We start from the raw sequence: 23,786 nt of genomic DNA, 5'->3' as shown, positions 1-23,786 counted from the left end.
GCATGCAGGTAGTTCAGTGTTGTAGCTTCACCAGGTTGAAACCTCATTTTTCTGTATACGTGGTGCTGGTCTTGGCATGCCCTCATGCACTCTTCATTGAACCAGGGTTGGTCCCCTGGCTTAATGGTAGTGGGTGATATGCCAGGCCATGAGGTTACAGATTGTGGTTGAGTACAATTCTGCTGCTGCAAAGATGTTAAACCCTTAATATTTCTTCTTCTCCCTATGTTGAGCAAGAGAAGAAATAATGGAGGCTCTGACCATCATTTTCCAATTCTCTCTGGCTGCAGGTGTGAATCCAGAGGACTGGAGGACAGCTAACATTGTACCATTGTTTAAAAAGAGAGAAAAGGATAGACCGAGTCAGACTAACCTCAGTGGTGGGGCAATTATTGGAAAAAATTCTGAATGACAGGATAAACCTTCCAGTTAGAAAGACACGGATTAATCAAAGACAGCCAGCATGGATTTGTAAGGGAAGGTCATGTCTGACTAACATGATTGAATTTTTTGAGGAGATAACAAGAAGAGTCGATGAGGGTAGTGCATTTGTTGTAATCTATATGGATTTTAGCAAGACATTTGTTAAGGTCCCACATGGCAGACTGGTCATGAAAGTAAAAGCCCATGGAATCCAAGGCAAAGAGGCAAGTTGGATCCAAAAGTGGCTCAGAAGCAGGAAACAACGGGTAATAATCAATGGGTGTTTTTGTGACTGGAAGTCTGTTTCCAGTCAGTTCCGCAGGGCTATGTATTAGGTCCCTTGCTTTTTGTGATCTATATCAATGATTTGGACTTGAATATAAGGGGTATGATTAAGAAGTTTGCAGACGATACAAAAATTGGTTTTAGATTAGAGATACAGCACTGAAACAGGCCCTTCGGCCCACCGAGTCTGTGCCGACCATCAACCACCCATTTATACTAATCCTACACTAATCCCATATTCCTACCAAACATCGCCACCTGTCCTTATATTTCCCTACCACCTACCTATACTAGTGACAATTTATAATGGCCAATTTGCCTATCAACCTGCAAGTCTTTTGGCTTGTGGGAGGAAACCGGAGCACCCGGAGAAAACCCACGCAGACACAGGGAGAACTTGCAAACTCCACACAGGCAGTACCCAGAATCGAACCCGGGTCCCTGGAGCTGTGAGGCTGCAGTGCTAACCACTGCGCCACTGTGCCGCACTGTGTAGCTGATGAAGAAGAAGAAACTCTAGACTGCAGAAAGTTATCAATGGACTAGTCAGGTGGGCAGAACAGTGGCAAATGGGGTTCAATCCGGAGAACTGTGAGGTTATGCATTTGAGGAAGGCTAACAAGGCAAGGGAATACACAATAAATGGTAGGATACTGAGAAGTGTAGAGGAACAGAGGGACCTTGGAGTGCATACCTGGATAGGTAGATAATGCGGTCAAGAAAGCTTACAGGATACCTGCCTTTATTAGTCAAGGCACTGAATATAAGAGCTGGGAGGTTATCCTTGAACTGTATCCTTGAAACATTAGTTAGGTCACAACTGGACTACTGCATGCAGTTCTGGTCACCGCACTACAGGAAAAATGTGGTTGCACTAGATAGAGTAAAGAGGAGATTTACAAGGATGTTTTCTGGACTGCAGAATTTTAGTTATGAGGAAAGATTGGATAGGCTAGGGTTGTTTTCTTTGGAACAGAGGAGGCTGAGGCAAGACCTAATTGAAGTGTTTAACATTATGAGGAGTCTAGATAGAGTGGATAGGAAAGCCCTATTCCCCTTCGTTGAGGGGTCCATAACCAGAGGACGTAGATTTAGGGTAAAAGTTAGAGGAAAGGCTGAGGGACTTGAGGTTGTTTTCGTTGGAGAGAAGGAGGAAGAGAGGTGACTTAATAGAGACATATAAGATAATCAGAGGGTTAGATAGGGTGGATAGTGAGAGTCCTTTTCCTCGGATGGTGATGGCAAACACGAGGGGACATAGCTTTAAGTTGAGGGGTGATAGATATTGGACAGATGTCAGAGGTAGTTTCTTTACTCAGAGAGTAGTAGGGGCGTGGAACACCCTGCCTGCAACAGTAGTAGACTCGCCAACTTTAAGGGCATTTAAGTGGTCATTGGATAGACATATGGATGGAATTGGAATAGTGTAGGTCAGATTGTTTCACAGGTCGGCGCAACATCGAGGGCCGAAGGGCCTGTACTGCGCTGTAATATTCTAATTTAAAGGGGATTTGGGGGAAATCTTTTCGCCCAGCAGGAACTCACTGCCTGAAAGATTGGTAGAGGTAGAAACCTCATAACATTTAACAGGTTCTTGGATATGCACTTACAATGCCAGAACCTACAAGGCTATGGACCAAGAGCTGGAAAGTGGAATTAGGCTGGATGACTCCTGGTCACCCAGAATGGCCTTTTTCATGCTGTACGTTTCTGTGATTCTATGATCTATGATTCACTCTAATCGTTACTCTGTCTGTTCACCTACTTTATGAAATATCAGCTACAGTGTCCCCAACACCTGCCCCTCCAGTTCACACTATCATATGACTGGAGTAGAGGTTATCTCCAGATTGTAAGGGTCGCAGTGCCCATTCATGTGAGACCAGTGACACTGAACATGAGAGAATCTCTAAATCTCTAACGTAGTCTATAACACCCCTAAAAGTAGAAAGCACAGTTCAAACTGTCCTCATTGAGTACCTCTGAGTGATCACTCGTGTGAGTAAAGGAGAAGCAGCACAGCAGATTCTTCTTTGTGATCAGGAGCTTCTCATCCACCTTGTTCTTCCTCCCTCCTGAGAATCAAGAGCAGGGTTCAATGCACACCAATCATTGGACAGGAACAATGTCAACTACTAAAACTCACATAGAATGGAGAAGTGAGATGTGACTTCAGGGCTGATTCTACTTAGAACAAACAGCTGATCCCAGCCACATCAACAGCTGTAGAGGCCAAATGATCCTCTCATGGGAAGAACTGGGTGAATGTTTCTGTCACAGTCTAACAGTCAGAGTACAGCTTCGGCAAACTCCTGTGACAGGGCACTTTCTGCTTTTAAAGAGGCATTGTCTTTACAACAAAACTTTCACAAACCTTTATGTTTGAGCTGTGAACATGGTCACAGGGATGGTATCACACACAAATAGTGCCATGAAGGAACACTTTGATTTTTAATGAAATTAGTGCTTCATTAAATCAATTTGAAAGGAGACTAGCTTTTACATAAATAGTGTCTCACAAAATTATATCAACTTCAACTTGTATAGATTAAAATTAACCTGATACAAAAGCAAAATACTGCAGATGCTGGAAATCTGGAATAAAACAGAAAGTGCTGGAAATACTCAGCAGGTCTGGCAGCATCTGTGGAAAGAGAAACACAGTTAACGTTTCAGGTCTGTGACTTTTCACTGGAACTCATTAGAACTCTGAAGGAAGGTTATCAGATGTGAAACATTAAAATTAACCTGTTCTCTCGACTTCAGCAGCCCCTCACCCCCACTATTGGGACCTAGCAAGTTGTACTAGGTAGAAACTCTAAATCCTGTTTGGTTTCACCAGCAATACATTGGGTCAATGAATAGCTCAACTAGAAATGTAGAGCTCCTAGCTCATTCCTGTCGGGAGGGGGATCTGGTGCAAGTGGTGAAGCTCCAGCTCCTTCCTATTCAGGTTGGGGATTTGGTGCAAATTCTCATTCTTTACCCTAGTAGCAGCCCATATTTGGACAGGGCTGTGTAAGATAATAAAAAAATCATCAGTTCAGCTGCCTCTGTCACTTCCCTTTGTTCCCCTTACCCATCGGAACAAACTTCCCCAAATGTTTCCTGCTGCCCTAGCCCTGAACTCACATCTTTTTCTAGATTCTGTCTCAACTCCTGCAACGCTTTCTCTGACCTCATCTCATCCATGAGACCCACCTTCTGTTCCCTCGATCCTATACTGACAAAACTGTTGACTAATCGACTTCCCTTCCTGGGTCCCATGTTAGTGGATATTGTCAACGGTTCCCTCTCTTCAGTCACTGTTACCTTGCCTCACCTTTCAAATCTGCTGTCATTACCCCTCTCCAAAAAACTTACCCTTGACCTCTCTGCCCTTGCAAACTACCACCTCATCTCCACTCCCTTTCCTCTCTAAGTTCTTTGAATGCATTGTCGCTTCCCGAATTTGTGCCCATCATTCCCACAATTTCATGCTTAAATTCCTCCAATCAGTTTCCAGCCAGCCACAGTACTGAAATGGGCCTTGCCAAAGTTACAAATGACATTCTTTGTGACTGTGACTATGATAAACTATCCCTCATTCTTTTCGACCTATCTGCAGCTTTCAACACAATTGACCATGTCATCCTCCACCAACACTTCTTCTCCATCGCCCAGCTGGGTGGAACTGCCCTAGTTGCTTCCAATCTCATCTATCTAATTGTAGCCACAGAATAACTCTTGACTCCATTTACATGGTTCTTTATTGCACTGAAATTGAACTTTACGTTTCTTTATGATGCTTTAAAATAAAGTGTTACCCTCTGACCTGCCTATTATACATTTATATACTTGAGGAGGAAGCACCAACCTGTCAGCAAGCTGATTATGAGCCCAAGAATCAAGACAGTCAAGGATCCTATTGGGCTCAAGTAAAGGTAGGAGATTGAATACAAAGTGTCTGCAATTGCTGGCCTGAAATAAAAAAGAGCACATTTTAAGGATAGTACTGAAGTATCACAAAGACCATAGGTGTTATACTGTGAAGTAGATTATGTTAGTAATGAAGAGTTAAGTGGAATTGAGAAGAGTAACTGGTCTGTGTACTGTTCTTCCAAATTTTGAATCTGGGTTCAAATCTCAGTCAGACTAATGGATGGAAGTCTTTGCTGCCTGCTGGCTATTAGTGTCCTATGTTTGGGCAGTTTCACATTATAACACTGCCCATGACTGAACTGGTAGCCTCAGTAGAGATGATACTTTTGGAAAATGGAAATGTCAGTGGTACAATAAAAGGTTCTCTTCTGAAGGTGGAAGTCTGGGCTTAGAAAACACCAGGTACTTGGATTCGTTTACCGTCTGGGATCTGAAACCATTGGGTTAGACAGAGTAACTCACCTCCTGATTCTGCAAAGCCTGTTCACCATCTACAAGGCACAAGTCAGGAGTGTGATGAAATACTCTCCACTTTCCTGGATGAGTGCAGCTCTAATAATACTCAAGAAGCTCGACACCATCCAGCAGCCCACTTGATTGCTACCCCATCCACCACCTTAAATATTCACTTCATCCACCACCAATGCACAGTGGCAGCAGTGTGTACCATTTACAAGAAGCACTGCAGCAACTCACCAAGTTTCCTTTGGCAACACCTTCCAAACCTGCAACCTTTGCCATCTAGAAGGACAAGGGCCACAGATGCATGGGAAAACCACCACCTGCAAGTTCCCCTCCAAGTCACACACCATCCTGACTTGGAACTATATCGCTGTTCCTTCACTGTCATTGGGTCAAAATCCTGGAACTCCCTCCCTAACAGCACTGTGGATGCACCTACACCAACAACAACTTATAATAAAAAGTCCCAAGGTGCTTCAAAGGAGCATTATAAAATATGCTGTGTAATTGTGCCTATTCTCTTCACTACGTACTCAGCTTGGTCATGGAACTCATTCGTGACCAACTTCCACAAAGGGTCATGATTGAGTTTCGACTCAATGTAAAGACTTTGAACCACAACTGGCTGAAAGCCAAGACTAAGGTGACCCTCCAGCACATTCACGACTTATAATATGCCAATGACTGTGTGTTTGTGGCCCACACGGCAAGTGACATTCAGACCACCCTCAACCCCTTCAACTCAGCATACGATAGGCTTCATCTCTCACTCAACATCGGCAGGACGAAAATCCTCCACCAGCCCTCCCCTGGACAAGCAGCTATATCTCCATTTTTGATATTAATGGGGAGACTTTAGAAGTCATTGAACACTTTCCATATCTTAGCAGCTACCTTTCTCAAAAGGTCACCATTGAACTTGAGATGCAGCACAGAGTCAGCTGTGTTAGCGCAGCTTTCCAAAAATTGCACAACCGGGTCTTTGACAACAGAGATCTCCATAAGAGGACAAAGCCTTTAGTCTATAATACAGTTGTTGTCACCACCCTTCTATATGGCAGTGAGAATTGGGTCACCTACCAAAGGCAACTCCAGGAGCTAAAGAATTTCCTCCAGCAGTGTCTCTGCAGGATAATCAAAGTCACGTGGGAAGGCAGGTGAACAAACTCCAGCATCCTCACTGAAGCCAATTCCTCCAGCATTGCAAACATGATGATGTGAAATCAGCTCCGCTGGTCTGGACACAGCATCCACATGCCAAATAATTGGTTTCAGAAGCAGATCCTCTTTTCACCACTTAAGGATAACACCCGATCTCAAGGAGGACAGAGAAAATGTTTTAAGAAACGTCTGAATGCTCATTGAAAAGAGAACAAATTGACATTGGTAACAAGCTGAAACACAGTGGGAAATTGACCACGTAAACTCTGCTGCAGAGAAGTGATGAACGCAGAAGGAGAGGGAACAGAACCGTGGCTTGAGAATCCAAGTTCAATAGTTCAATAATTTCAGAGCATGACTGGCCCCCCTTTTTACTTTTAGTTTTACTTTTTTATTTTTATTTCATTTTATTTTAATTTGCTTCATTTTTTTTTACCATGTGCCTGCCCACTCTCTTTTTTTCATGCTTTTGCTTTTGGCTTCCATTATTCTGTCATTTAACACCCTCTCTGCACTAACGTTTTGTCTTTCACCACACTATTAAAACACTCTTTGCCTTTGCCGCATGACCTCCTTGTCAGTTATTCTCTGTGACCCTATGCCCTATCAACACCTTCCCTGTTGTTCTCTTTTGCCCCACCCCCACTTTATTTGCTTAAAACCTATTACATTTCTAACCTTTGCCAGTTCTGATGAAAAGTTACTGACATGAAACGTTAACTCTGCTTCTCTCTCCACAGATGCTGCCAGACCTGCTGAGTATTTCCAGCACTTTTTGTACTTATTTCAGATTTCCAGCATCTGCAGTATTTTGTTTTTATTTGAGAATCCTCCTTCCTCAGGCCAACTCCTGTCCTCTCTGCCCAAAGAACAGTGGCTCCAGGATTGGCCTGCTGAGTCACCTGAAGACACACAAGTCATGAAGCCTAATAGGCATCATCCTCATTTTGAAGGACTAACAACAATAAAATATAACACCAAGCCACGTAAGGATATTAAGGAAATATTACGTCAGATGACCAAAACCTTGATCAAAAAGATAGATTTTCAGGAGTGTCTTAAAGGAGGAAAGCAAGTTAGAGAGGCAGAAGTGTAGGGAGTGAATTCCAGACCTTGGGGCCGAGACAGCTGAAGAAATAGCCACCTATGGTAGAGCGATTAAAATTGGAGATGCACAAGAGATCATAAGTAGAGGAGCGCAGATATCTCGGAGGGTTGTGGAGCTGGAGGAGATTACAGAGATAGGGAGGGGCAAGGCCACGGAGGGATTTGAAAACAGGGATGAGAATTTTAAAACCAAGACGTTGCTTGATCGGGAGCCAGTGTAGGTCAGTGAGCACAGGAGTGATAGGTGAACGGGACTTGATGCAACATAAGACATGGGCAGCAGAGTTTTAGATGACCTCACATTTACAGATCCTAGAATGAGGGAGACCAACCAGGAGTGCTTTGGAATGGTGAAGCCTTGAGGTAACAAAGGCATGAAAGAGGGTTACAAGTGCAGATGAGCTGAGACAAGTGTGAAGTTGGGCAATGTTATGGAGGTGGAAATAGGCAGTCTTAGTGATGGTGTCAAAATGTGGTCAGAAGCTCATCTCGGGGTCAAATATGGCACCAAAGACACCACAAGAACTGCTGTGGTTCAAGAAGGTGGCTCACCATCAACTTCTCAAGGGCAAATAGGGATGGACAATAAATGCTGACCTTGCCAGCAGTGTCCACAGTCCATGAATGAATGAAAACAAACTCCAGAGATGGTCCTTTTCTGCCATTAATCCTAATGACAAACGAGCCTTTAACAATACAGCTTTGCAGAAGTGCTGAAGCTGTCAGATACACTGGGCTGTGCCTAATTGATACATGCCAGCAGTAGTGAGAATGTGTTCCATTCCTTGCATTCATATCCTCGCTTCCTACCCTATCCTACCCTCAATGCTACCATAATCAGCACTTGTGAAGATACTCTTGGTTTCCTGACGAGGAACCATCAAGAGTGGTTTGACGAGAGCAACCAGGAGATCCAGGAGCAACTAAATCACAAGCGCAAAGCATTCCTGAACTGGAAGCATCACCAAAATTGGATGGGAAAAAAGCAGCTATACAGACAATTGAAGAGCGAGGTTCAACAAAAAACCCGTGACCTAAAGAACAGCTGGTGGGCTGAAAGAGCACAGCAAGTACAGCAACTCACTGACAGATATGACGTGTGGATACTTCAGCGCAGTCAAGATCATTTACGGCCCAAGGACCTCTCCCACTGACAGCAAAGAATGGAGTGACACTGATCAAGGACCGAGAGGCAGTCAGTGCTTATTGGAAGGAGCACTTCAAAGATCTTCTCAATCACGACTCAGTCCTTGATGCGTGTGCCCTCGACCACATTCCACAGCGTGCTACCCATCACGACGTCAGCATGGTCACAGCCCAACATGAGATCGAAAAGGCCAGTCGACAGCTAAAAAACAATAAGGCCACCGGCATAGGCAGAATTCCCACCGAAATTCTAAAATACAGTGCAGAGGCACTCTTGACACAAATACATGGTCTCATCCCTCATCTGGAAGGAGGAGCGCATGCCAGGGGATCTCCAAGATGCCGTAATTATGACCATCTTCAAAAAAGGTGACAAGAAAGACTGTGGTAACTATGGTGGGGTTTCCCTGCTGTCTGCCACAGGGAACATGATCTTCACAGCAAGACAACTCCAAGAAAAATGTCGGGAGCAGCAGCGACCTTTATACATGGCCTTCTCTAACCTCACAAAGGTCTTCGACTCTATCAACTGGGAGGGATTATGAAACATCCTCCTCAAATTTGACTGTCCGGAGAAATTCATCACCATCTTCTGCCTGCTGCATGACAACATGCAAGCTGTAATCCTTGCCCACGGATCTGCCAGTGACCCAATCCAAGTGCAAACTGGGATCAAGCAAGGCTGTATCATCACACCAATGCTCTTTTCCATCTTCCTCGCCGCAACACTCCACCTCATCTCCTTGAAAATCCCTGTGAGAGTAGATCTACTCTACAGGATAAGTGGATAACTATTTAACCTACGTCGCCTTGAGTCCAGAACCAAGGCCACTCTAGCCTCTGTCAGTGAACCTGCAATACGTTGATAACGCTTGCATATGTGCAAACTCAGAGGCCGAGCTTCAAACCCTCGTCGATGCGCTCACAGAGACGTATACAAGAATAGGACTTAAGCTAAACATCCAGAAGACAAAGGCCCTCTACCAGCCTGCTCCCGCAGCGCAACACTGCCCCCGACTATCAAGATCCACCATTGGACAATATGAATCACTTCTCATACCTTGGCAGCCTCCTCTCACCAAACGCAGACGTCGCCAATAATATTCAGCATCGGCTCCAGTGTGCCATTGTAGCCTTTGGTCGTATGATAAAAGAATGTTTGAAGACAAAGACTTCAGATCTGACACCAAGCTCATGATCTACAAGGCCGCAGTGTTACCTGCCCTCCTGCACGCGTCAGAAATATGGACACTGTACAGCTGACATCACAAAGTCCTGGAGAGATATTACCAGTGGTGCCTCTGTAAGATTCTGCAAGTTTAGTGGCAGGACAAGCGCTCCAATATCAGTGTCCTCTCACAGGCCAACATCCCCAGTATCGAGACACTGGTCATGGCTAGTCAGTTACATTGTGTGCCACAGCGTAAGCAGCATGCGATAGACAGAGTTAAGCAATCCCATAACCAACACATCCTGCCACATCCAGTTGTGAATGGTGGTAGACAATTAAACAACTAACTTGTTTTTATTTCAGATTTCCAGCATCCGCAGTATTTTGCTTTTATTTTACTAACTGGAGGAGGTGGCTCCACAAATATCTCCATCCTCAATGATGGGGGAGCCCAGCACATCAGCCAAAAGTGCCAAGTTGATGATGCATCGTGGCCTCCTTCTGAAGTCCCCAGCATCACAGATGCCAGTCTTCAGCCAATTCGATTCACTCCGCATGATATCAAGAAATGACTGAAGGCAAAGGCTATAGGCCTGACAACATTCCGGCAATAGTACTGAAGACCTGTGCCCCAGAACTTGTTGCGCCTCTAGCCAAGCTGTTCCAGTACAACTATAACACTGGCATCTATCTGGCAATGTGAAAAATTGCCCAGGGTATGGACAAAAGAGCTGAACTCAAGAGGTGAGGTGAGAGTGACTGCCGTTGCCATCACGGCAGAATTTGACTGAGTATAGCATCAAGGAGCCCAAGCAAAACTGGAGTCAATGGGAATCAGGGGGGAAACTCTCCACTGGTTGGAGTTGTACCTAGCGCAAAGGATATAAAATTAAAACCCGACCCAGACCTGACTTAATAACAGCCGTCCTGACAAGGGCCCCGAGTCCTTTAATTTTTTTAAATGCCCGACCTGACCCGAACTCGGTTTGGTTGGGTAGCCAGGCTTTATTGCTGAGTGTTGAGTCTAGACTGCACGTTTCCCGCCTTGACGTCCTGAATGTTCATTTGAAGATTCCTTCCCGGAGGAAGGCAGCACTGTCCATGTCCAGCCCGACACGACCTGAGACCGAGCGCTGTACCCGGAAGAGAGACCTGACCCGACCCAAACCAGACACATGTCCATAGATCACTGAAGGCAGCAGCACAGGTAGATAGGGTGTTTAGGAAGGCATATGAGTTACTTGCCTTTATCAGCTGAGGCATAGAATATAAGAGCAGGGAGGTTATGATGGAACTGTATAAAATGCTAGTTAGGTGACAGCTGGAGTACTGTGTACAGTTCTGGGAACATAGAAACATAGAAAATAGGAGCAGGAATAGGCCATTCGGCCCTTCGAACCTGCTTCGCCATTCATTATGATCATGGCTGATCATCCAACTCAGTAACCTGTTCCCGCTTTCTCCCCATACCCTTTGATCCCTTTAGACCCAAGAGCTATATCTAACTCCTTGAAAACATACAATGTTTTGGACAAACTGCTTTTTGTGGTAGCGAATTCCACAGGCTCACCACTCTCTGGGTGAAGAAATTTCTCGTCATCTCAGTCCTGAAAGGTTTACCCCGTATCCTTAGACTACGACCCCTGGTTCTGGATTCCCGCACCATCGGGAACATCCTTCCTCCATCTACCCTGTCAAGTCCTAATTGAATTTTATAGGTTTCTAGGAGATTCCCCCCTCAATCTTCTGAACTCCAGCGAATATAATCCTAACCGACTCAATCTCTCCTCATGCGTCAGTCCCGCCATCCCAGGACTCAGTCTGGTAAACCTTCGCTGCACTCCCTCTATAGCAAGAACATCCTTCCTCAGATAAGGAGACCAAAACTGCACACAATATTCCATGTGTGGCCTCACCAAGGCCCTGTATAATTGCAGCAAGACATCCCTGCACCACACTATAGGAATGATGTGATTGCACTGGAGAGGGTGCAGAGGAGATTCACCAGGATGTTGCCTGGGCTGGAGCATTTCAGATATGAAGAGAGACTGAAAAGGCTAGGGTTGTTTTCCGAAGAGCCGAGAAGGCTGAGGGGGGACATGATTGAGGTATACAAAATTATGAGGGGCATTGATAGTTTAGATAAGAAGAAACTTTTTCCCTTAGCAGAGGGATTAATAACCAGGGGGCATAGATTTAAGATAAGGGGCAGGAGGTTTAGAGGGAATTTGAAGAAAAATGTTTTCACCCAGAGGGTGGTTGGAATCTGGAATGCACTGCTTGAAGAGGTGGCAGAGGCAGGAACCCTCACAACATTTAAGAAGTATTTAGACGAGTACTTAAAACGCTATAACATACAAGGTTACGGGCCAAGTGCTGAAAAATGGGCTTAGAATAGTTAGGTGCTTGATGGCCGGCACGGACACGATGGGCCGAAGGGCCTGCTTCTGTGCTGTATAACTCTGTGACTGTATGTCGTCGGATCTGGTCGGGTTCAGCTCGGGAGCCATGCTTTAGTTGGAGGTCAATCATCTCAGCTCCAGGACATCACTGCAGGGGTTCCACAGGGTAGTGTCCTCGGCCCAACCATCTTCAACTGCTTCATCGATGACCTTCCTTCAATCATAAGGTCAGAAGTGGGGATGTTCGCTGATGATTGCACAATGTTCAGCACCATACGCGACTCCTCAGATACTGAAGCAGTCAGTGTAGAAATGCAGAAAGACCTGGACAATATCCAGGCTTGGGCTGATAAGTGGCAAGTAACATTCGCGCCACATGAATGCCAGGCAATGACCATCTCCAACAAGACAGAATCTAACCATTTCCCCTTGACATTCAATGGCATTACAATCGCTGAATCCCCCACTATCAACATCCTGGGGGTTACCATTGACCAAAACTGAACTGGAGTAGCCATATAAATACCATGGCTACAAGAGCAGGTCAGAGGCCAGGAGTTCTGCAGCAAGTAAATCACCTCCCCAAAGCCTGTCCACCATCTACAAGGCACAAGTCACGAGTGTGTTGGAATACTCTCCATTTGCCTGGATGGGTGCAGCTCCAATAACACTCAAGAAGCTCGACAGGACAAAGCAGTCTGTTTGATTGGCACCCCATCCACAAACATTCACTCCCTTCACCACCGACGCACAGTGGCAGCAGTGTGTACCATCTACAAAATGCACTGTAGCAACGCACCAAGGCTCCTTCGACAGCACCTTCCAAACCGGCGACCTCTCTACCACCTAGAAGGACAAGGGCAGCAGTCGCATAGAAACACCACCACCTGCAAGTTCCCCTCTATGCCACACACCATCCTGACTTGGAACTATATCACCATTCCTTCACTGTCGCTGGGTCAAAATCCCGGAACTCCATTCCCAACAGCACTGTAGATGTACCTACTCCACATGGATTGCAGCGGTTCAAGAAGGCAGCTCACCACCACCTTCTCAAGGGCAATTAGGGATGGGCAATAAATGCTGACCCAGCCAGTGATGCCCACATCCCAGGAAAAAATTTTTTTAAAGTTACTTTGGATGGGCCACATCATTCGCCTGCCTGACACAAGACTCCCAAAACAAGCTTTGTATTCCAAGCTCCATCACGGCAAGCGGCTAACAGGAGGGCAGAGGAAACACTACAAGGATGTCCTTAAAGCCTCCCTTAAAAAATGTGACATCTTCACTGATTCGTGGGAATCTCTTGCCTGAGACCGCCCAAAATGAAGAAGCATCCGCAACGGTGCCAGCCAGTTCGAACAACGTCGACATGCCCAGGCAGCAACCAAGTGCAAACAACAGAAGGATCATTTGTAATTTTGAGCATCCCATTCACTCGCCTCACCAAACACCTCCTGCCCCACCTGTGGTCGAGTGCATGGATCCAGAATTGGACTATTCAGTCACCTAAGGACCCACAAACCTGGAGTGGAAGAAAGTCATCCTCGTTCCCGAGGGACTGCCTCAGAAGAAGGAGGATCCTGGTTGTGTTGTTTCTCTAGGGGTTTCACCAAAGTTATGGTGGGACCTGGGGAGAAACCTGGGAGGAAACCTGAGAGCTATTTAAGGAAAATGGCCTTAGAAACAACATTTCAGCAATGAGTGGCTCCATGCCAGGAGGATTGAGAGATCATTGAAGAAAGGATAAAACATGGATCCTTCCATGGTTCCTGCAGTATTTGGTTTCAGACCGTTATCTCTTCAAGGATACTGGGAGACCTGGGCCTCCGCGTCTCTTCCTGTGCTTTCCTACTGATATGCCACAGCCTAGCCAGTCATAAGAGCCATGAATTGGGCTGGGACCTGAAGCCTCACCCTCACCAGACAAATACGAGGTTCAGATCACAAGAACATGCCATTCAGTTTAAGGGCAATTAGGGATGGGCAACAAATGCTGGCCTTGCCAGCGATGCTCACATCCCATGAAAGAATAAAAAAAACACACGAACACAAGAAATAGAAGCAAGAGTAGACCATATGGCCCATTGAGTCTGCTCCACCATTCAATACAACTATGGCTGATCTTCGGCTTCAATTCCATTTTCCTGTCCACTCCCCATATCCCTCGATTCCTTGAGACACCAAAAATCTATCTATCCCAGTCTTAAATGTATTCAATGATGGAGCATCCCAACCCTCTGGAGTAGAGAATTCCAAAGAATCACAACCTTTTGAGTGAAGTAATTTCTCCTCATCTCAGTCCTAAATGATCGGCCCCTTATCCTGAAACTGTGCCCCCTTGTTTTAGATTCCCTGACAAGTGTAAACAATCTCTCAGTGTCTAGCCCATTCATAATCTTGTATGTCTCAATTAGATCGCCTCTCATTCTTCCAATTTCCAGAGAATATAGGCCCAACTTACTCAGCCTTTCATCATAGGACAACCCCCTCATCCCAAGAAACAACAAAATGAACCTTTGCTGTACCGCCTCCAATGTAAGTATATCCTTTCTTAAATGTGGAAAGCAAAACTGCACACAGTACTTCAGATGTGGTCTCACCAAAACCCTGTACGGTTGTATCAAGACTCTTGATCATATAAAGATTCTTGTACTCTACTCCCCTTTGCCATAAAGGCCAGCATGCTATTTGTCTTCCTAATTGCTTGCTGTACCTGCATGCTAACTTTCTGTGTTCCTTGTACAAGATACCCAAGTCTTTTTGAACATCAACACTTACAAGTTTCACACCTTTCAAAAAATATTCTGTTTTTCTGCTCTTATGACCGAAGTGAATAACTTCACACTTCCGTACATTATACTCCATCTGCCATCTTGTTGCCACTCACTCAACCTCTCTATATCCTGCCCACAACTTACTGTTCTGCCTACCTTTGTAACATCAGCAAACTTAGATTTATTACTCTGTCTCTTCATCTAAGTCATTAATATAGATGGTAAATAGCTAAGGCCCCAGCACTGAACCTTGTGGTACTCCACTGTTCACTGCCTGCCAACTTGAAAGTGCCCCGATTATGCCACTCTTTGCTTCCTGTCCATTAACCAATCCTGTGTCCATTCTAATATATTGCCCCCAACTCAAAGAGCCCTTATCTTGCCTATTAACCATTTGTGTGGCACCTTATTGAATGCCTTTTGGAAATCCAGGTATACTACATCTAGTGGATCAGGGGTTTCCTTGCCCGTGGTCTGGCCAAGGACAGTGGGCTGGTACACTCAGACCATATGGTGAAGCTGAGGCCCACCATGGAGCTGCAAGACTGGATCAAAGATTGGTGAAATTTTTCCCCTTTATTTCTCATCCCTCCTCTTTATGAAAGGGCAAAGTATAATATTTTCTGGCACTGGGCACCCATCACCAGGATTCCCAGCTTCTCTGCCATCCTTCCCTTTCCCAAATGTGAGAAGTGTCCCCAGTTATGTGGAAGCCTGTCTGCACTATTAAAACTAAGCATCTCCACCTGACCTCACATTAGTTTGGGAGGATCTAGTGTCAGAGGTCACCGGCGTAGGTAGATGGCTGTCATGCTGAGCTAGTGGGCTAACCGCTCTGCTCAATCGGTGCACTTGCTTGGTGAGAGTAAGAGAGCGTGCCGACAATTCTCCATGTACCAGGCTCTAAATATAGGGAGAAAAGGGAATGGAAGGCATGTTGACCTTGTGATTTTCATAATCATCCTAGTTGTCAGTTTAAGAGTAATTCTGACAGAGATGTGGGAACAGGTCACTAGCCTGACCTTTATTGGGAGGAGGAAGGGGAATATCTAAGGAAGGGAGACAGAAATAAAAAATGGAAAAAGTAAATGAATAAAATGATGTACTTCCAACAGCAGAACCACAGTACAACACTCTAGGAATATTAATACCCATAAGCTCCTTGCCCAAGGCCTCAGTTCTTCTCACTTTACCTGGAGTTCAGCTCTGTAACTGGGTTCATTGTTGTCCATGGGCTTCCTGTCACTGGGTCTGGAGGCTCAGTGCTGTTGAAGAAACATCCTGCTATGCTAAGGGATAAAGGTCGCGTTTGATCAGGTAGTGGGCTATAGACCTGTCCACCGATTCCTATCCACAGTGTCAGTATGATACTGATAGCAAGACCAGATATTGCACCCTGTGAAAAAATAGAGCAACAATCATCAGGTCAATGAGCAGTGCTGAATGCTGGCACTGTAAAACAGTAACTAACTTCAGCCACCAGGTTCCACCCCTTCACTGGGCATAATCCACCCCAGCCAAGAGCCCTGGTCCCACTTGCTGCTCTGTGAAGCCAGGGCTTGTGATCTTAGGGTTTTACCCCATATCCTCAAAATGAATTCCAAATTCAGCCTCTACCCAAAGGAAGCCCAAAATGCAAACTACATCCCAGAAGGCTGATGCTGGAAAGACTCAACTTTGCTGCTCCTTGTCACAATATTTTATATTTGGAGATACAGCACTGAAACAGGCCCTTTGGCCCACTGAGTCTGTGCCAACCAAGAACCACCCATTTATACTAACCCTACAATAATCCCATATTCCCTACCACCTACCAACACTAGGGGCAATTTACAATGGCCAATTTACCTATCACCTGCAAGTCTTTGGCAGTGGGAAGAAACCGGAGCACCCGGCGAAAACCCACACAGTCACAGGCAGAACTTGCAAACTCCACACAGGCAGTACCCAGAATTGAACCCGGGTCCCTGGAGCTGTGAGGCTGTAGTGCTAACCACTGCGCCACTGTGCCGCCCATCATACTACGGCTTTTATGGTAGGAAGAGCTTCCACTCCATCCGTGGGCATATTGTATGAGACCATTACAAAAAGAAAGACTTGCATTTATATAGCACTTTTCACAACCTTAAGACATGCAAAAGTGCTTTACAGCCAGTTAAGTACTTTTAACAGTAGACACTGTTATAATGTAGGAAATGTGGCAACTAATTTACACATGTTAAGACCCTACAAACAATGATATTATGGCCAGATAATCTATTTTAGTGGTGTTGGTTGAGAAAGAAATATTGGGGAAAAATCCCAGCTCTTCTTTGAATAGTATCATGGGATCTTTTACATCCACCTGAGGGGGGCAGACAGGGCCTCAGTTTAACATTTCATCTGAAAGATGGCACCTCAGACAATGCAGTACTCCCACAGTCCTGTATTGGCGTGTCAGCCTAGAGTCAGTGGTATGCTGGTGTACCTTCTGCTGTGGTCAGAGTGCAACTGAAACATTTATTGAAAATATAGAAGACTGTTTCCTGTTTCAGTATGTCAATGAAGTAACCAGGGAAAAGCACTTATTAGATCTAGTGTTTATTACTGAGCCTGATCTTGCATCTGAGATACAGTGAAACTCGATAACTCACACCAGATTTCAGAAGGGCAAACTTGGCGAAAATAGCTAAAGATTTGGAACAGGTGAATTAGCTAACCCTCCTGGTGGTGATGAGATTGACGTAAAATACAAATGCAGAGTTTTTAAGAATAATATAAAAAAGGAGACAAATATGTAGCAAAGTCAATAGAAGGAAGTGTGATAAGAAATATCCAAGGGGGTTGACTGGCCATGTACAAAAACAATCTAAAGGCACCTAATACTCAACTGAACAGTTAAGTACAAGGAACACCTACAGGAAACTAAGGCTGTTAATAGATCAGCTAAAAAGGATAATGGAAAAGTGATCTCCTGAACTAATTTTGATAACCTCGATGGGTCGAAAAGGAATTTCCCAGATTTTTTCCCCCTAAATTGGCTTGGGTTTTTAATTTGGATTTTTTACCTCTGCAGAGGTTCACAAGATTTTGGATGGGGTAGGGAATATATATAATGATGCACAAGGTACTGCAATTGTGCAGAAAAGGCTGGATGGACCGGAGGATCTTTATCTGTCATTGTTTGTATGTGCTCAATCTCTGAAGTGGGACATGAACCCACGACCTTTGGCTCAAAGGTGAGTGGACTATCACTAAGTCAGAGCTGACACATACACAGTGCATATTGGTGGCAGGTATGATGGAAGCTGGAATGACACATGTATCCTGTGCCAGTTGACAGGTCCACTATGATCTAATGGAGTAGCTGGATTCCACAAATGGGTTCTGGGGAAACCAAAAATTACCCTCCCGAGTTGTAATTCGCAGCTCGCAAACCACAAGGGAAAAAGGCGAGTCACCTGCCTCTGTAATGGGCAAGATGAGAAAAAATTCACTGTCTCCACAGCTCTAGGAAGACACTGCTGAGTAGCCCTGTAGAAAGAACAGAAGAGCAGAATATTTTTTCAAAGGCATTGAGTTTTCAAATGTTGATGTTCAGAGGGTTTTGGGTGTACTCGTACAGGGAACACAAAGTTAGCATGCAGGTACAGCAAGCATTAAGGAAAGCAAATGGCATGATGGCCTTTATTGCAAGGGGATTGGAGTACAAGAATAAGCAAGTCTTGCTACAATTGTGCAGGGCTTTGGTGAGACTACACCTGGAGTACTGTGTGTAGTTTTGGGCTCCATATTTAAGGAAGGATATACTTGCATTGGAAGCAGAACAGCGAAGGTTCACTTTGTTGGTTCTTGGGATGAGAGGGTTGTCCTATGATGAGAGGCTGAGTAAACTGGGCCTATACTCTGGAGTTTAGAAGAATGAGAGGTGATTTCATTGAAACATACAAGATTCTGAAGGGGCTTGACAGGGTGACACAGAAGTTGTTTCCCTTGTCTGGGGAATCTAGAACATAGGGCATAATCTCAGGATAAGTGTCAATCATTTAAAACTGAGAAGAGGAGAAACTTCTTCACTCAAAGAGTTGTGAATCTTAGGAATTTTCTACCCCAGAAGGCTGTGGATGCTCCATTGTTGAGTATTTTGTCATGCTCGGAAGGAGCCATGATGAAATAAGCAATTAACTGGAGAAATTTTTAAATATAAAGTCAACTGTTGAACTGAACCACAAGAAAATGGGCACATTTGTACCACAGACAAAATGGAGCAGTGGTGTGTTCCTGCATTGGCAATAAACACCTCCATTTGTTGAGGATGAAACTCATTAACCTTGTCTGAATTAGCTCAGGGAAGAACCCATTGAAATTGAAAGGAGCAGCATTACATATTGATAACTCCTATATACAGGAATGAACTAACAAAAGTTCTGTAGACAGTTTGACTCATAGCCCAAACCAAGCTGAACAGGTGTGAAATAGCACCATTGCAACAGAATGGTCCCATTCAGACACCAACAGATAGCTAAGGTTTCCATATCCTGGACCATTGTGTGGTTACACCAGAGGAGAGGGCCCTGTGTCACCTGACAGACTCAAATGTGATGATTTTTTTTTACCTGAAGAGGTAGCCCTCTGAAGAGAGAGAGAGAGATCAAGCCAAGACCATAGAAAGCCAATTTTCTAGCCAGAGGCTGTGAGAGGCGATCTAGTTAAACAGAAGAACCCTGTTGTAGAGCAACTTGAACAACCACTGCAGTAGAGAAATTACGAAGCATCTTTGAGACTCTCCATCTGTGAAAATGAACCTAATTCACACCAACAACTTTGGGCTGAGGTTTAACCATCAGAAGTCTACAACACCTCAGTAAGTTCAAGACTGCAAACATCGCGGACCGCAACTTTGAAAAGACTTTCCTCCCAAGAAGATTCAACAGGTTTCTGTAAGCCATGAACTCTTACATCACCTCGACTTTAATTGCATCCAACCCTTTTTTCTTTCTTTATCTATTCTTGTGTATGCATGTGCATGTGAATGAGTGAGTGGGTGAAATTTGCGAACAATTTGGGTTTTGCTGTTGAATTAAAAGTTTAATCTTCCTTTTTTTAAACCTATGAGAAAAGCTGTTTAGCCACTAAAACACTCAGGGATTAACACACCATATTTTTAACAAAGCACTATCAGCGGTCAGTTGGGAGGTGAAAGGTGGAAGCCACCCACACCACTTACTACCTGTCTGTAATAATTTTCAAGGCTGTGATATACAGATTTTTGGGAACCAAGGGATATGCAGACAGGAAAGTGGACTTGAGGCAGAAGATCAGCCATGATCGTACTGAATGATGGAGCAGGCTCAAGGGGCTGTATGGTCTACCCCTGCTCCTATTTCTTATGTTCTTACGTTTCTCAGTAAACATCAGTACAAAGTACTCATTAAGTATTGCCTTGCCCTGCACCTCTAAGCATATATCAATCTCCCTCTTTGCACCCACCTCTTTATTCCTGCTTACTATTTACATGCCAGAAGATGATTTTTGGAATCCCTTTTATGTTAACTGTCATTCAATTCTCTCATTCTCTGTTTGCCAGTCGAATTTTCCTCTTCACTTCCCCTCTCAAATTTTTGTATTTGGTCTGGTTCTCGCTTGAAGAATTCACCCGGCTTGCATCATACACTCTTTTATCTCTCTCATCATCTAATGAGGCCTGGCTTTGGTTACCCTGCCTTTCACCCTTGTTGGCATGTACCTAGCCTGTACCTGAAACATCTCCTCCTGTCAGTCGATGATTCCATTTTACCCTGACTAGATCCCTTTGCATCCCACTCAAGTTAGCCCTTTTCCAATTTAGAAATTCTACTTTAGATTGTTCCTTGCTCTTCTCCATTACTAATTTAAACCTTATGATACGAGGATCATTCTTACCCAAGTGTTCCCCACAGACAGTTGGCCCATCTCATTCCCCAGCACCACATCCAGCAATGCCTGCTTCTCAGTTGGACCGAGAACACAGATCAAGGAAGTCCTATTTAACACATTTCAGAAATTCCTCACCATCCTTTTCCTTTACTCTAGCATCATCCCAATCAATATTTGGGTAATTAAAGGCTTCTATCACCACTCTATAGTTCTTGCACATCTCTGCAGATTTGCTCCTCTCTCTCTCCCTCACTATTTGGAAGTATATAGAACACCCCAGTAGTGTGATCGTGTCTTTCTTGCTTCTCAAGGACTCTAAATGAATTCTGTGCATTGCTCCTCAAGGATATCTCTTTCTGATGCGACAATATCTTCTCTAATCAGTACTTCCATCCACCTCCCTTTTTTCCTGCCATATATTTTCCGAACACTTTGTAACCTTGAATATTAAGCACTCAGTGGTCGCCATTTTTAAGCCACATTTCCGTTATTGCCACTACATTGTATTCTCACACGACTATTTGAGCTTGTAGCTGACCAACCTTATTCACCACATTTTGTGTGTATGCATATGTGTATTCTAAACCTGTCTTTGTATTTCTCGTAGTCCTTCTTAGTCTGCTCCTATGTAATTTGGTTCTACTTCCTATCTATCCAACACTCTCACATTATGCATCTTATTCCTGTTTTCTACTTCTATATGCTGGTGACCATCCCCCTGCCAATTTAGTTTAAACTCTCCCCAACCACACTAGCGAACTTCCACACAAGTGCATTGACCTCAGTTCTGTTGAGATGCAACCTGTCCCTTTTCAATAGGTGCTTCCTGCTACAGAATGGTCCCAATGCCCCAAGAATCTGAAGCCTTCCCTCCTGCATCAGGCCTCAAGCCACACATTAATCCTTCCTATCTTCCTATTTCTACCATCACTCATGCAAGGCACCGGGAGTAACCAAAGATTTGAGATCCTACTCTTTAATTTCCTTCCCTAGCTACCAACTCCATCTCTCTCCCTGGCAATGGTCTGCAGTTAAACCAGTCTGTTCACAACCTTGGTGTCACACTTGATACCGAGATAAGCTTCCAACCTCATTCGCACCATCACTATAACCACCTATTTCCACCTCTGTAACATCGCTCGACTTCGCCTCATCTCAGCTCATCTGCTCAAACCCTCATTCATGCCTTCATTACCTCCAGACTTGACTATTCCAACGCACTCCTGGCTGGTCTCTCGCATTTTACCCTCCATAAACTTGAGGCCATCCAAAGTTCTGCACCAAGTCTCATTCACCTGTGCTCACTGACCTACAGTGCCTTCCGGTCAAGTAATGTAATAGTTTAAAATTCTCACCCTTCTTTTTAAATCTGTCCAGGGCCTTGCCCCTCCCTACCTCTGTCATCCCCTGCAGCTTCACAACCCTCCAAGATATCTGCATTCCTCTAATTCTGGCCTCTTGAGCATCCCCAATTTTAATTGCTCCACCATTGTTGGCTGCACTTTCAGTTGGCTAGGCTCTAAGGTCTGGAATACCCTCCTTACACCTCTCCACCTCTCTACCTGGCTTTCCTCCTATAAGACACTCCTTAAAACTACCTAATGACCAAGCTTTTGGTCATCTGACCTAATCTCTCCTTAAATGGCTCAGTGTCGTATTTTGTTTTGTCACAGTCCTGTGAATCGTCTTGGAACATTTTATTACATTATAGGTGCTATATAAATGTAAGTTGTTGTTCCTCCCTCGCTCCTGAAAAATCTGACTGTAGGACCTTAATAACTGCCCACTCTATGTTGTTTGTACCGATGTGCACCATAATGTTTGGCCCACTCCATTCTCTCTGCAGAATATTCTATCCTGTCTCTTTGATGTCCTTTACCCTGGCACCAAGGAGGCAACACAGAATGCAGGACTCATGATGTCAGTTACAGAAACACCTGTCTGTCACCCTAACTATGGAATCTCCTATAATGACTGCATTTCTACTCTTCAGTTTCCTCCTGTGCAGTCCCATGCCCATTGGTCTGGACTGCACTCCTTCATGGTGTAGTCACTCCTAGCAGTCTCCAATGCTGAGTACTGGTTTGAGAGTGGCACACAACCCAAAGACTCCTACACTTCCTGCCTTTTCCTACTCTTCCGGATGGCCACCCGTCTATTACCCTGAAGTCTTACTGCCTGCAAGGTGACCACCTCTTGGAATGTTTGATCCAGGAAACTCTCATCTTCTCTAATGCTCCGCAGTGACTCCAGCTGCAACTCAAGCTCAGAAATCCTGAGCTCAAGATCAAGCAGCTGGAGTTTTAAAGAAGAAACTTTGATCACACTTTCTGTGACACTTTGTCAAGACTTCATCAGCACTCCATCATCATTTATTCCAGAAATTCTCTGAGGACTTCACCTAAAAAGAGTAAATGCTGTGTGACTTAATCTTATTGGACAACTTACAGGAAAAAGTGAGTGCTTGGTCATCGGCATCTTCGTAGGGATCCCTTGCGGTCTGCAGGAGGAATGCGAGGAGGAAAAAAGGCCAAGCAGAGCAGCACCAGCTACTGCAGTAAATGACAGGAGGGCGAGGTGGGCTCCTTCCCCTCCGTGGGTACAGGACATCCCTCCTCCTCTGCTCTTTCTCCACCAGGACCTCCAGTGCCATGTTGGAGAATCTCTTAATTGGTCCCTGAGTAATCCTGAAATGTGCCAGTGTGTCTCAGCCAGCCAAACTCCACACTTTCAGTGGAAGAGGGTGGGATGAAATTGGGCTCAGTATTGCAATTGTTTGGCACTACCAGTGCACTTAGGGTTCGAAAATGGTGTCCACAGCAAGCTTGCACACTTCTGACATGAAGTGGACTGGATGCCAGCTTCGTAAAAGGTTTAGCACGTGTGTACATAACACCCACTGGATGTATACAGAGCAGACAAATGATGACATCAACAGAAGTGCAACACTAATATAATGCTACTCCACCATTTTGGAACGCCATGCTCCAGACAACGCCTTGGTTTAACCTCGCACAGCTGAACACAAGTCATACA

The 23,786-nt window shown here is 44.7% G+C and overlaps 1 protein-coding gene across 1 annotated transcript in view; it reads right to left on the bottom strand.

Moving 5' to 3' along the window:
* Positions 1–23,786, bottom strand: part of slc5a8l (solute carrier family 5 member 8, like) — a 109,819-nt gene that overhangs the window by 5,639 nt on the left and 80,394 nt on the right. The window contains exons 12-14 of the mRNA XM_068057631.1: positions 16,049–16,251; positions 4,565–4,668; positions 2,689–2,783 (exon numbers count right to left, since the gene is read on the bottom strand). Of these exons, the coding sequence (XP_067913732.1) occupies positions 2,689–2,783; positions 4,565–4,668; positions 16,049–16,251 (402 nt within the window). The remainder of the gene's footprint in view (positions 1–2,688; positions 2,784–4,564; positions 4,669–16,048; positions 16,252–23,786) is intronic.

Source organism: Heterodontus francisci, chromosome 25, assembly GCF_036365525.1.
Source record: "Heterodontus francisci isolate sHetFra1 chromosome 25, sHetFra1.hap1, whole genome shotgun sequence".
In the NCBI taxonomy this organism is placed as follows: Eukaryota; Metazoa; Chordata; class Chondrichthyes; order Heterodontiformes; family Heterodontidae; genus Heterodontus; species Heterodontus francisci.
This window is presented reverse-complemented; position numbering and strand designations above follow the sequence as displayed.